Source organism: Tremella mesenterica (genome assembly GCF_000271645.1).
Source record: "Tremella mesenterica DSM 1558 unplaced genomic scaffold TREMEscaffold_7, whole genome shotgun sequence".
In the NCBI taxonomy this organism is placed as follows: Eukaryota; Fungi; Basidiomycota; class Tremellomycetes; order Tremellales; family Tremellaceae; genus Tremella; species Tremella mesenterica.
The window spans coordinates 915,314-927,135 of record NW_006711231.1 but is presented as its reverse complement, the minus strand read 5'-3'; the positions used below and the strand labels follow the sequence as shown (position 1 = coordinate 927,135).

The 11,822-nt window shown below is 46.7% G+C and overlaps 5 protein-coding genes across 5 annotated transcripts in view; 3 read left to right on the top strand and 2 right to left on the bottom strand.

Moving 5' to 3' along the window:
* Positions 1 to 410: 410 nt before the first annotated feature.
* TREMEDRAFT_63239 (uncharacterized protein) lies at positions 411 to 1,622 on the bottom strand (the record flags this gene model as incomplete). Its single annotated transcript, XM_007005414.1, has 5 exons — positions 411 to 661; positions 704 to 839; positions 884 to 1,002; positions 1,044 to 1,545; positions 1,608 to 1,622. The coding sequence occupies 5 exons, from the start codon at positions 1,620 to 1,622 to the stop codon at positions 411 to 413; spliced, it is 1,023 nt and encodes a 340-aa protein (XP_007005476.1).
* A 2,561-nt stretch (positions 1,623 to 4,183) lies between these two features.
* TREMEDRAFT_63238 (uncharacterized protein) lies at positions 4,184 to 6,509 on the bottom strand (the record flags this gene model as incomplete). The annotated part of the gene is made up of 8 exons (XM_007005413.1): positions 4,184 to 4,333; positions 4,556 to 4,634; positions 4,715 to 4,801; positions 4,843 to 5,327; positions 5,508 to 5,719; positions 5,970 to 6,065; positions 6,136 to 6,337; positions 6,441 to 6,509. 8 exons carry the CDS (start codon positions 6,507 to 6,509, stop codon positions 4,184 to 4,186), a joined length of 1,380 nt encoding a protein of 459 aa, XP_007005475.1.
* Positions 6,510 to 7,303: 794 nt separating this feature from the next.
* Positions 7,304 to 8,252, top strand: TREMEDRAFT_16760 (uncharacterized protein; the record flags this gene model as incomplete). Its single annotated transcript, XM_007005199.1, has 5 exons — positions 7,304 to 7,430; positions 7,475 to 7,539; positions 7,690 to 7,828; positions 8,039 to 8,157; positions 8,199 to 8,252. Coding segments are annotated over 5 exons (504 nt in total), but the record flags the coding sequence as incomplete, so codon positions are not given.
* A 1,084-nt stretch (positions 8,253 to 9,336) lies between these two features.
* On the top strand, positions 9,337 to 11,681 carry TREMEDRAFT_74172 (uncharacterized protein). The gene is made up of 2 exons (XM_007005528.1): positions 9,337 to 9,568; positions 10,038 to 11,681. Exons 1-2 carry the CDS (start codon positions 9,562 to 9,564, stop codon positions 11,309 to 11,311), a joined length of 1,281 nt encoding a protein of 426 aa, XP_007005590.1. The 5' UTR covers positions 9,337 to 9,561; the 3' UTR covers positions 11,312 to 11,681.
* A 93-nt stretch (positions 11,682 to 11,774) lies between these two features.
* The window catches only part of TREMEDRAFT_63235 (uncharacterized protein), a gene marked incomplete at both ends in the record, with an annotated part of 2,722 nt that continues 2,674 nt past the window's right edge, over positions 11,775 to 11,822 (top strand). The window contains one exon of the mRNA XM_007005412.1: positions 11,775 to 11,805. Coding sequence (XP_007005474.1) covers positions 11,775 to 11,805 — 31 coding nt within the window. The remainder of the gene's footprint in view (positions 11,806 to 11,822) is intronic.

Genomic DNA, 11,822 nt, shown 5'->3' with positions numbered 1-11,822 from the left:
AATTTTTGGAAGAGGAAGAGGGACCCCAGAAGAAAGTGAGAATTCGATCAAGATCAACAAAACTGGGTCAGAAATAAATGCATACACAGGAAATATAGCTACAAATAGAGAGATATAAACACACTACTCAATGGAGGCGTTAGAATCGGCTCGGGGACGACGGGCCGAAGCGGGAATATGAATGACGTTGCGAGGAAGAGGAGTACGGGGAGAAGAGGAAACGGCGACTGGCTGAGAGGAACTCAATCCTGTAGGATCACCAGTAGAGGTAAGATGATCCAGAGTTTCATCGGCAGAAGGAGGAGCGTAGTTGGCGGAAATAAGATGAAGGGATTTGTAAAGATCCAGATGTTGAGAAGGGAGAGGAAGGAGAAGGGAGGTAAAGAGATGGATGTAACCCGAAAGTTGGGTCAGACAGGCGGGTTGGTCATGGGCAGGAAGGGATCGATAACGGACCGAAGCCGCACAAAGTTCGTGCTCCAGTACAAAGGTAACCTTGGAAGTGACAGTTCTTGCTCCCACAACGATACCCTATACATCAACATCGACCAAGTTCGAAGGAAATAGACAGGTACCTCACGGAATTTGGACTCAGGATTGTTGGTCTTCACCGAACATTTCGAAGTACCCTTAGCAGAGCATTCACCACACACACCACCGACTGAATTGCATCAACATCGAACGAGTCGCAGCAAGAACTTACGAGGGCCAATACAACCAACACGAAAGTCTTCACCACCATCGAGACGACGTTGACAATCGGTACAGAGCTCACCCTCTAGCCGAACAACAGCACCATTTTTGTTGCGGAGGCGCCAACCTTGGGCCAAACGATCGAGCTAATGATTAGAATCGGTGAAACTCAAGAGAATTCGAGGCTTACAGCATTCTTAAACCACTTTACAGTGGGCTTGATGGCGTTGGTTTCGCGGAAACGGCCCAGAGCTTCGTTCTTCAACGCGAGACGAACAGAGGAGAAGGTCATGCCGGCCCAAAGGGTAGCTAACAGGTCAGAAGCGAACAGAACTCGGTGGAATTCTCACCGATTTCGGAGTCTTTTCTATCCTCGAGCAACTTAACCAGTTCCTTGTTGACGGGAACCTTGCGAGGGGCGTGAAAGATGCCACCAAGCTCGTCGGGAACCTCCACAAGTTCGTCGGAAGCCTCAGAAGGAGGACCAGTAAGTTGCTTACCGGGAGAATTTGCATTTTCGACGACGGTAGGGTGTTCGGATTCAACGGATTTGGCGGGAGATAGGTTCTCACCAGTGGCAGATGGCCCAGCACCCCCTTCGAAGTCGAAATATTGCTCGATGACATGGTCATCAAGGAACGATTGTGCTTCGCGAGAAGGACCGGATTGATACTTCTCCTTAATGGTATCGAGAGCTCGTCGAGACGCATCAACCAATGGGGGTTGAGAGGAGGCGGCTTGGGAAGTAATTCTCATTCTTTTCGTTTGACGCATGAGAAGTTCGGGGTCGACGTCGGGTAAAGTTGCCAAGGTAGAGGCTCGAGTTTGACGGGAAGGAGTAGAAGAGGACAACTAGTCTCGTCAGCCAGCGAGAAATATGAGGAGATACATCGAATTCGAAGGGAATTGCTTACAGTACGCTTAGACATGCTCACAGACAGGTCAGAGTTGGAAGGATGCTCTAAGATATGAGTAAGATATGGATGGATAATGCTAGATAAGTAAAAAGAGTGACAAACAAGAGGTAAAGAGAGAATGAGGAGGAAAGAAGAGAAAAAAGACGGGGAGGTAACTTGGTCAGTAATTTCTCGATCACATTGGAGGTCCGTGCGGGTGACGCGTTTTCATGGCAACCGTCACACTAGCGTGGGTATGATGTCAGGGCGCACCAAAGGTGTCTAAGAACAATCCATGTGCATCACCTGGTTACAGGGTTCAGGATCCTCGGCGAGGATCCTTGAGACAGGGGGGGAAACTTGTTACGGAGTAACAACGAATCGAGAGGACTCTATCGAGTTCGACGGATTAGGACAGAGAAGAGCGGGAGTTGGAGGCAGTGCTGCAGTAGGTAGGGACGGGTTTTCCCCTTTCGAGATTTCCCCACTGGGTTTGCTCAAAGCGGTTTTTCACCTGTCCGAGTATGTACGTAGACGCTTGCAGCAGGAAGGAGACGAGGACAAGGATAGCCGTAGACAGTATATAGTACAATCAGCAAAGTACCAACTTTGCTGATTCTTCAATATCATTCTTTGGCTACATCGATTGCAGAGGAGACACGATCCATTAGCACCAGAGCCCCTAGATTTCCACGAGACATCCATCGGGTTCGACCCAACCTGCGACCTAGTCGTCGTGTTTCCAGTACCGTTACACCATGGTATCATCTACCAACAACTGTTATATGACAAATTGTGTTTCCTGCAACCTGCTGAGTGTCTTTTTCTTCATTACATGCATACGAAGCTCACGAGGACGTTCGCGCCTAAGGAGGGGGCGACTGTCACGAACTACGTCGTAACATCCCTGACAACCACCATCACCAACCCTCCTTTCACCATCACCGACCTTCCTTTCACCACTACCAACCTCCACTCGAACCACTGAAACCAACTACGGCTAAGTTACGAGAACCAAGAGGGGATTTGTCACGATAACCCCGCCTAGCGGGGAACTACGGCGAAGTTAGGGGAAGGGAACCGAGGGAGAGCAGAACAGGGGAAGTTAGGCGAAGTTAGTCAAAGTGAGCGGAGTAGGATATCGGGGATATGGCGAGGTACGGCGAAGTTGAACGAAGAGGACTGAGCGTGAGGCAGTGCAGGAGTTGAGGGACATTCTACGAGAAGAGAGGAGTAGTATAGATAGTTTACAGATCGCTGAACTTCTTCAGCGATCCTTGATTGTTGTCAGTAGCGAGAGATATATTCAGTAGCTACAACCTTCGAGTTAAGGAGAGCTACCACCGAGCAGTTCAACGTACTACGGCGAAGTTAGCCGTAGTTCATCGACGATCATCTTATCATTCACCACTCGACGTATTACTACGGCGAAGTTAGCCGTAGTTCCTCGACGAGTACCCTGTCTTAGTGAGACATCGACGCCCCACTACGACGTAGTTAGCCGAGGTTTGTCGACCGTCGGTCAGTAGAGAAGAAGAAACGACGATTGTGACACCAATTAGACGTGAAAAATGACTCATGACCATGTCGTAAGTGTTGTTTGTTGGAAACAAAAGAGGGAGAGGGGGAATGTTGGGAACTGTGAGACCAAATATCAGGCATGTCCTTCAATAAAGCCTTGATGTCATTCCAAGTGTCCTGGTTTGGTTGTTGAGTGGGATCCAAGAGGTTATTGAGAGATTCAGATATCTGATATCTTGGGTCGGTTGGATCGTAATCGATGGTAGATCGAATGATCTCAGTGCTCATCGCCCCATGTAGATGCTCTAGATTGGTCAGAGATTGAATAGTTGTGTTGTGCAACAAGAGCTGAATGGCTTCATGCATAGTGCTAATTGAAACATCTTGATCAAGTTGCTTGAGCAGGACTTTTTGTCCTTCTGTTTTGACGTTCGAAGGGACAGCACAGTTAGTCATCCAGTGGTTGTAGACTTCTGACGAAGTAGGAATCTGTTGAGATGAGTAAGTCATCAAGGTGGGTGGGTCAATGCTTGGAGTGTCCATAGAATGTTGACTCTGAATTCTTAGTCATGTTTATATCTGCCGGACAACCCCAACATCTTCCTAATGGCTTGCCCTGCCCTGGAAACGATGTGACCGCATAGGCCAGAGCGAGATGACGACTCACCAATATTTCGGGTTGTGTAGACATGGTTATCAATCTGTTGAGTAGATCAGTAGTTGTGAAAGAGGCTTTGTCAGATGAATGTCCAGTTCATGATGGGACAAAGCGTCATATGGTGGTCATGTCTGACGGAAGGAAATGAACTTCAATTAAGCGATCGATCGCAAAGACGAGACGTCATCCAATCGATAGTCCTTTGTCCGGATCAAAATCGAATTCGAAAGATCGCGGTGAGTACCTCCAGTGCTTTCTACCCCTGTTCATTAACGTAACAGTTTCACGAATTAAGCATGACAAAGGCGAATTCAATGAATATGTACTCGTCACCGGCGCAGAGACGGAGATACATCATGGATTGTGCGAGTGCTTCATACCACGGTCATAATGCGAGTTGACAGAGAAGGTTGAATCATGCCTCTTGCTGAACCAGATACCAGACCGGAACCGTTTTGGCCGTGGTCGACCAAGCTAACATATTTCTTTTGGGATGCCAAGCTAAAGAGTTGATGAAACCTGTTATTGGGAATTTGGCAATAGTTGCTCCGGTGTATATTGCGACCTGGGAAGATCAGCGAAACTCTTACGCGTCTCCGCACCACATCCCCGAACGATTCCTTCCTTACGACTTCCAAGGTCAGCGGCTAGTCGGTGGATTGAGTATCACTCGAGCCGAGGGGTCATTTGACAGGATGATAGTGATTGACTGGAACAATGACGTGCGTTGGAGGTATGACGAGTAGCATGTCAGTGCAAAGAGAGGTAATCAAAGGTGACTACTCACAACAACAATGTACGAATCATCCCCTCCTACTGCTATCATCTCCCCATCTGGTGAAAAAGCTGAATGACGTATTGCCATCCTATTCATCAGCTCATACTCATCTATATTCCCTTCTTCGACGGTCGTACTATTGATCTTGTGACATGACATATGACTCACGTGCAAACATCAAAAGTCCTCACGCAAATCCAATCCTTTGTATCGAACAAACTCAACAACGCATCTTGTCCTCCAACAGCCAGAAATCTCTCATCAGTTCATACCTCATCTCTGCATATAAGACTCACTTTCCAGTAGGGTCCAGAGATAGACTTAACAACGAACTGCAATGAACCACCGAATGTCTAACTCTTTTCAATAAAGCCGATTTCCTCTTCTCCTCGTTACTCATTGGAGCAGGTACCGAAGGGGGTGTTGCTTGTCTACTGGGGGCAGCTGTCCGACTCAACATCGATATATCCTCGACTTGTTCGACAGCAGAATCATCCACTTGAGATTGATCAGGCATATCCACATCTGGAAGATCTCTTTTCATTTCCGGATCCACAGGACTGGGTACTTCTTCTGGTGTACTTTCCCGAGGCGTTTTGGGGCGATTTGATTCTTGAGGATCTTCTGGTAGAGAGAGATTATCAGGGATTTGTGTGATTGAAGATTGAAGGAGAGATGGAGTGGACGTGAGTTGAAGAGGGTACACCCAGGAGGCGATACTACCATCGTTGGAAACAGCGAGAAGGAGTTTACCAGAGTTGGAAAATCGAAGACTGTTGATCTGCCAGTCAGTTAGCAATCCAAATGCAGTTGATCAAGATGCTTATGATCCCACCATAAGGTGAAATATCATGGACAAAAATCTCGAAGAGAAGATAGAGGTGGCTCGGCCAAGGAGAAAGAGGACTGGGATCGATGGAACACTCCTGCCTGGGTGTCAAAAGGGTAAGATCTAACCCACCTCTTCATATCCTCCTGAAGAAGCAGCTCCTAAAGCTATATCGTCTCTTTTCTTCCATATTTCCTTCCCGTCGTCCATCATGCGATGGTAGAACAACACCTCGTCAAACGATGATCTAGGACAAACGACAGCGAAATGATCTCCGGATGGGTGGAAAGTTACATGTAAAACGTCTCCGGGGATTTTGAACGTTGCAATGGGTGCAGAGGGGGCTGTACGTCAGTAACTGTACGGTAACATGCGTTGTTATATCGACGCGACCATCCCATTTCACTGGATCCTCTTGTCGGTCTGAATTCCTGGCCGCGGGGCAGAGACGGCGCCGACACGAAGAGAGAGAAAGCCTCTCCAAGCTAGAGAGCCGAAGCCCGAGTGGGGAGGTTTGAGTAAGAGTCATGGGAAGGATGGGCCGATCTGTAGAGAGCAATGAAGAGCAAAAAGACATAATGAAGGAGGACTCACAAGTAACATCCCATAGAACCACCGAGGAACCCCCAGAAGCAGCTTTACACCCACTCAACAACACATTCCCTTCTACCGGTGACCAAGCCAGTGCAGCTGTCCGTCAATCTGTTTTCTTCTCCCCAAGTCTTTCCAAGAAGGTGGTCAAGAAAGTGTTGAGACTCACCAACATGCCCATTATGTGGACTCTGTTTCGAACCCGAAGGTAAACTGAACCCCGTTCCTTCAAAAACAGTTCGCACTTCGTATACTTTCAGACCTTTGTATTCCGTCCCTACAGCCACACGTTTGCCATCACAAGACCATGCTATGGATTTGATGAGTTTGGGTGCTCCTCTTATATCTACCGGTCTGCCAAATCTAGGGATCTGAAGTCAATTGCAATCTTTTCCAACCTCGGACTTCGGCGTCCATCTAAGCTCAATCGCTGGATGGGGAGAGCAGCGTCGGAGAGGGTAGGGAGATACGTACTGATATATCCCTCGAAGATGGTTGTAGGTGAGGGAAATGATCGTATTTGAAGTTTGACTCGTTGACCATTATGGTAAGTTACTCAAATGTTGACAGCTGAACGTTGAATGAATGAAAGGAAAGTTTGGATGTAAGTAAATCGAAACAACGACGTCATTTATCCTTTCTTTCTGTTTCCCCTCTTTACCTATCCTCTTTTGTCTCACCGCCGTCTCTCTTTTCTGCATCAGACATCACTTCTGAGGGCCACGATTATCATTCAAAATATTCCATCTATATCGACTGTATGAACTACCACGAAAAGTAACGATAGAAACGACTTATAACCATGCGACCTCCATCCCACCCATTACCTCTCCTCTATCAATTTCCTTTGTTTTACCCGACACGAAAAGCTCTTTTGCGACTTTCCACACGACATGTTAGACGGAATCTCAATTCAAAATCTAAAGGCGTTTTTGAAAGCATAGATACAATGGTGCACAACACCATCGAGTCCATGGTTTCGAGGTTAACTAGAAAATATGAAGGTTCGGCAGAAGGAGGATTGAGAATGTTGATGTTTGGTAAACCTGGTAGTGGGAAGGTGGGTTGTCTACACTGCCTCTCATCTCTTGACGTTCTCTCCTATACTATCTCTCCATTGTACGTTGACACGTGGAAATCTCGTCATGAGGATCTCACAGAGCTACGAAGGGAAGGACAATCGATCCGTCCGTTGCCCCTTTTTCGCAATCTTGATGCTGTCTGACACCGTCTCTTCAGACATGACGCTTAGACTATGACAACGATATCATTGCTGACTCGCAGGGTACCCTCAGCGCCAGGTTGGCTTTTTTTGCTCGAGATTCCACTTTAGCGACACGGCTGATAGTAGATTGGTGAAAGAATACGAAATCGCCTTCGTGTCTACTGGTGATGTATTGCGTAAAGAAATTCGTGATCGAACACCAGTCGGACGAGAAGCCGAAGCGGTCGTAGCTAGTGGAGGTGAGGGAAACGTTCAGACGGGAGAGTATGCAGCTGACAGGAAGGACTCGTACCGGACGAACTGATGTTGGAGATTATAAAAGCTGAGTTGGACAGGTTACGTGGTAAAGTGGGTTACCCTTGTCCTCTAGGAGCTTTTTGGCGTAATTTGAGATGCAAGCCGCAAGAATGCACCAATCAAGAGGTGATTTGGAATGCAGACAGAGAAAAAGGGACCGCATGCCGCATTGAGGATTCGGGATCAAAGACTGATCTGTAGAGTTGGATCATGGATGGTTTTCCTCGAACATTACATCAAGGAGAACTTCTCGATTCAGTGTTGAACCAAGAGGGCAGACCTTTGAATATGATCGTTCATCTCAACGTCCCCGATCAGGTGATCATGGCACGGATAGAGGGTGAGTGACGTCTCTTCTGGCAATCTATCATCCGACATTACCCCAATACTATACGATGATCTCTCACTCATGAGCTCGTCATTGCCATTACTACCAAAGGCACTGGTTCCTTCGTTATGGCTGTCCCGCGGTACGCTGATACTACCTTGAGCCAGAAATTAGATGATAGATGAGAGGGAAATTATATACGGAAAAGTGGCTGATGCCCAGCCCGTTGGGTTCATTTGCCTTCTGGTAGAGTTTACAATACCTCATACTCCGCCCCTAAAGTAGCTGGAAGAGACGATATCACTGGAGAACCTTTATCTCGTCGGCCAGATGACACACCTGTATGTCACTTGTTGAGCGTCTGACGCGACTTATGTGATAGGATACTTTTTCTAAACGCTTAAAAGCGTATTATGAGAGTACTGCTCCGTTACTCGAAGTGAGTTGTTCTTTTATACCTCAGACGCACATCTTGTATACGTTCCACATTCCATATCATCGAACTTCACTCCCATTCTTCACCGTCTCAGTAGACTTGAATGAGCCAGCAGGTCTACAATCTTATGTTTCAACTGTTAAGCCCTCCGCTCACTCATAGTACTTCTCAAAAGCGTACCCCGATTCGCTCATTTCTCTCTCGGGCAATACATCAGACGAGGTACTTATCTCCGCTCAACTCCGTCCTTCTCATTCCTTCTCCTCTTATCCTTCCTCTCCATCCAACCCCGTATCAGCCCCTTGTTTTCCTATGTCTTTCAAACATTCATCAAGTCATACCCTTCCAATCAAGACGGAGGAACCTTCGACTTCAGATGAAGGCCAACCTCCGTCAACACCTCAAACATCAGAAGACGGACTTTCCACCGAACTTTCAAGTTTGGTAGAAGAACTTGTCCTTCCTCCTGAATTCCACCCCTCTCACCGCGCTGCCAAAATAGCCGCTTTGACCAGTTGCTCTGTCCAAAGTCTCAGTCTGTCGAACCCGCCCAAAGCCGTCGTTGACGCGCTTGCAATCGATCAGCTTTGGCCACAACTCGTCGCTCTTGTCGAACCTTTCGGATTGAAGAGACGTCCCAAGATGTCCGACGTGGATGTTGAACCTGTGAGACGTGAAGCGGATGATCTGAGGGATTCAACTGAGGATGCAGTGAAGGAACAGAGAGATAGGTTGGGTTAGGTTTTGTACCAATATTTCCATTCCAACATAGGGTAGTAAGTAGCACACACATATTCGTTGCATGTGGCATTTGTTGCATCCAGTGACAGAAGGGAAGGGGGGCTATAAACGCCACTTCTCGGCGTTATGGATAGACGAAACGCCGGGGTTAGAACAGCTGATTTGTACCTGGAAGCTGTGAATTACCTAATTAGGAATGTTTCAGGGTCGAAAACTTCTTTCCGGGCGCGTCCCTAGCGTCTCGCGCCCCCGCGCCCCAGACAATATGCCCTAGCGATCCTTCCGTTCGCCCCGCGCCGAGCCCACCGCCCTCGGATCATTGACGAACAACAACTCTCTTTTCTTTCGTTTTCCAACTCTTTCTTTCTCTCTTTCAAAAGGACAGGAATCCTTCGACCGAAGATAATTCGGACTGAAAGACGTTTGTGGATAGATTGTGGATCCTTTCATCATTGATATCTAGTTCGAACCGACATTATCTGCTTCTACCAAAGGGCGTGCGTGAGACAACCGGTGACAAACGTTTATTCCTTTTTTTTGGGCGGACTCGGTAGATAAATAAATCATCATGGCAGGTGAGTTAGATCTTCCTTTTCCGTCCAATCTACTATCATGAATAGTTTCGTATATCCGCTATTCATCTTTCCCAAAGTGATGATTTGAAACATGTCTTCATTCTACATCCGACCTGTATCAGGGAAGGAGATTCAAATAATCTCATTTTCCCATCATCCTACTCATCTCGCAATTACAAACTTTCATTTCCCACCTTTCCATCTTTCATCCCAACGAGAATTGGTAGTTCAGGCAGGCCCTTGTATCCTTTTCCCCTTTGACATCGGATCATCTTCCTTTACCCTTTCCTTTCCTTTGTTCCCCCCCCCCTCACGCGTTAGTCACAAGCCAAAGATCCTATTCGTTCTAAGCTGACGCGATTTTTTCTTTTACTCTTGTATCCTATCCACCTCGTCGACAATCTTCTCAACATGCCATTCTTCGAAAATCATTCTCATTTATTTCCTGATATAACACGAGGAATTATAGACGTTTCTCCTTCAGACACTATCGCATCTGTTGATTCTTCACCTTCGGCATCACCTTCACCTTCCTCTACACCTTCACCATCTTCACCTTCAGCTCAAGAATCTTCTTCCCCTACTTCTTCTCCTAGTCAACAATCTCAATCAACGGATTCATCTTCCAATTCGGCAAGTCCTACATCTTCACCTTCTTCTTCACCTACTTCTAGCGATACTTCTTCCGATACATCTTCCACCTCTTCCAGTTCTGATACATCTTCTTCCGATACTTCTACTTCATCGTTCGCTTCTTCCACTTCATCCAATACCGATTCGACTTCGTCTACTTCCGCTACCTCCGTAGCATCGACATCCGATTCTATCACTTCTTCCGCAGTCGCATCAAGTGGTGTATCTTCGAATAGTGCTTCCCTTACAGACATTGCATTCGTAACTACCACGGATAGTAATGGTAGTACTTATACCTACACTCAAACTGTTCATGCGGCAGGTGGATTATCTTCCGGTGATACCGGTTCGACAACTAGTTTCTTCGATAATAAAGGTGCTGTAGCAGGTACTTTTGTTGTCGTAGGATTAGTTCTTACTTCCGCTTTATTAGCATTTATCGTTTTCATGTTACGTCGTCGTCGTCGTCAACGTTTAGATAGAGATGTAGCTGCTGCTGCTGCAGCTGCTTCAGCGGCAGCAAGAGGTGGTTTCGATGATGAAGAAGATCATCCAATGTCACAATATGGAGGTTATTACGCAGCTACTCCTGGAATAGATATAATGAATCAACCTCAACCTCAAATGTCTCAATACGATTATGAAGATCCTTCAGGTGGATATGATACATATGCCACGGATATGATACAACCTCCCATGTCGGGAGTAGGGGATAGAATGTCGACGGCTACTGTTCCTGGTTTAGCAGGATTTGGAGCTCAAAGCGCACAAAAGAATTTCGTTAATAATTATCAAGAATTACAAGGCGGAAGATCTGATCTTTCTCTATCCACATCGAAATCAACATTGAACTCGCAGAGACAATTGTTATCTCGTTCTGGGTCTGGTTCTGGGGTAGGGGTAGGATCTGGAACAGGAGCGGTAGCGGGAGTAGGACAAAGAGGATATTATTTCGATCCGAAGAACGCTTCTGCATTTGCCGAAGAACCTTACGAAGGATATGAAGAAGGTCAAGAGGAAATGTTACCTAGTAGACATATCAGATCGGGAAGTGAAGGGAGTGTAGCAAAAGGACCAGAGGACAGGAGTCTCAAGGTTACGAATGTCTAATGGATTCATTCATGATTCCAGACTCGACGTGAAATCAAGGGCGGGGTGGGGCAGGTCATGAGAATAACGATGATGGAATGTGAGGGGTGAGGTATCGAAGAATAGAACGAAGGGGTAATGCGGCGGTTTATCGTGTTCGGTGATATGAGGAGTGTAGAAGGGAAACCTGGATTGGGTTAGAGGATGGGTGATTGGCAATCCTGACGTGTAATTAATTTTCCCCGCCAAAACTCGGGTGCCACGCCCGGCGTTATGCGAACTCTTATGGACACCGACTGTACAAAGGGTGTATGTAAATGGAGGAATACCTTGTCAGGTCCAGTGATTTATATATTTTGCTTCCCGGATGCAAATGAATGTTGGTTTTTAGACATTATATTTTCGTCCTTTCGTATGAGATCATCTCCGTTTTCCAAATGAGTAAGTCGAGTCAAGATTCCGTTCAACTGAACAATTTCCTACGATGTCATTAGTAGTGTCTTCATTGAGACGTGGTGAGTCAGCCGATGTC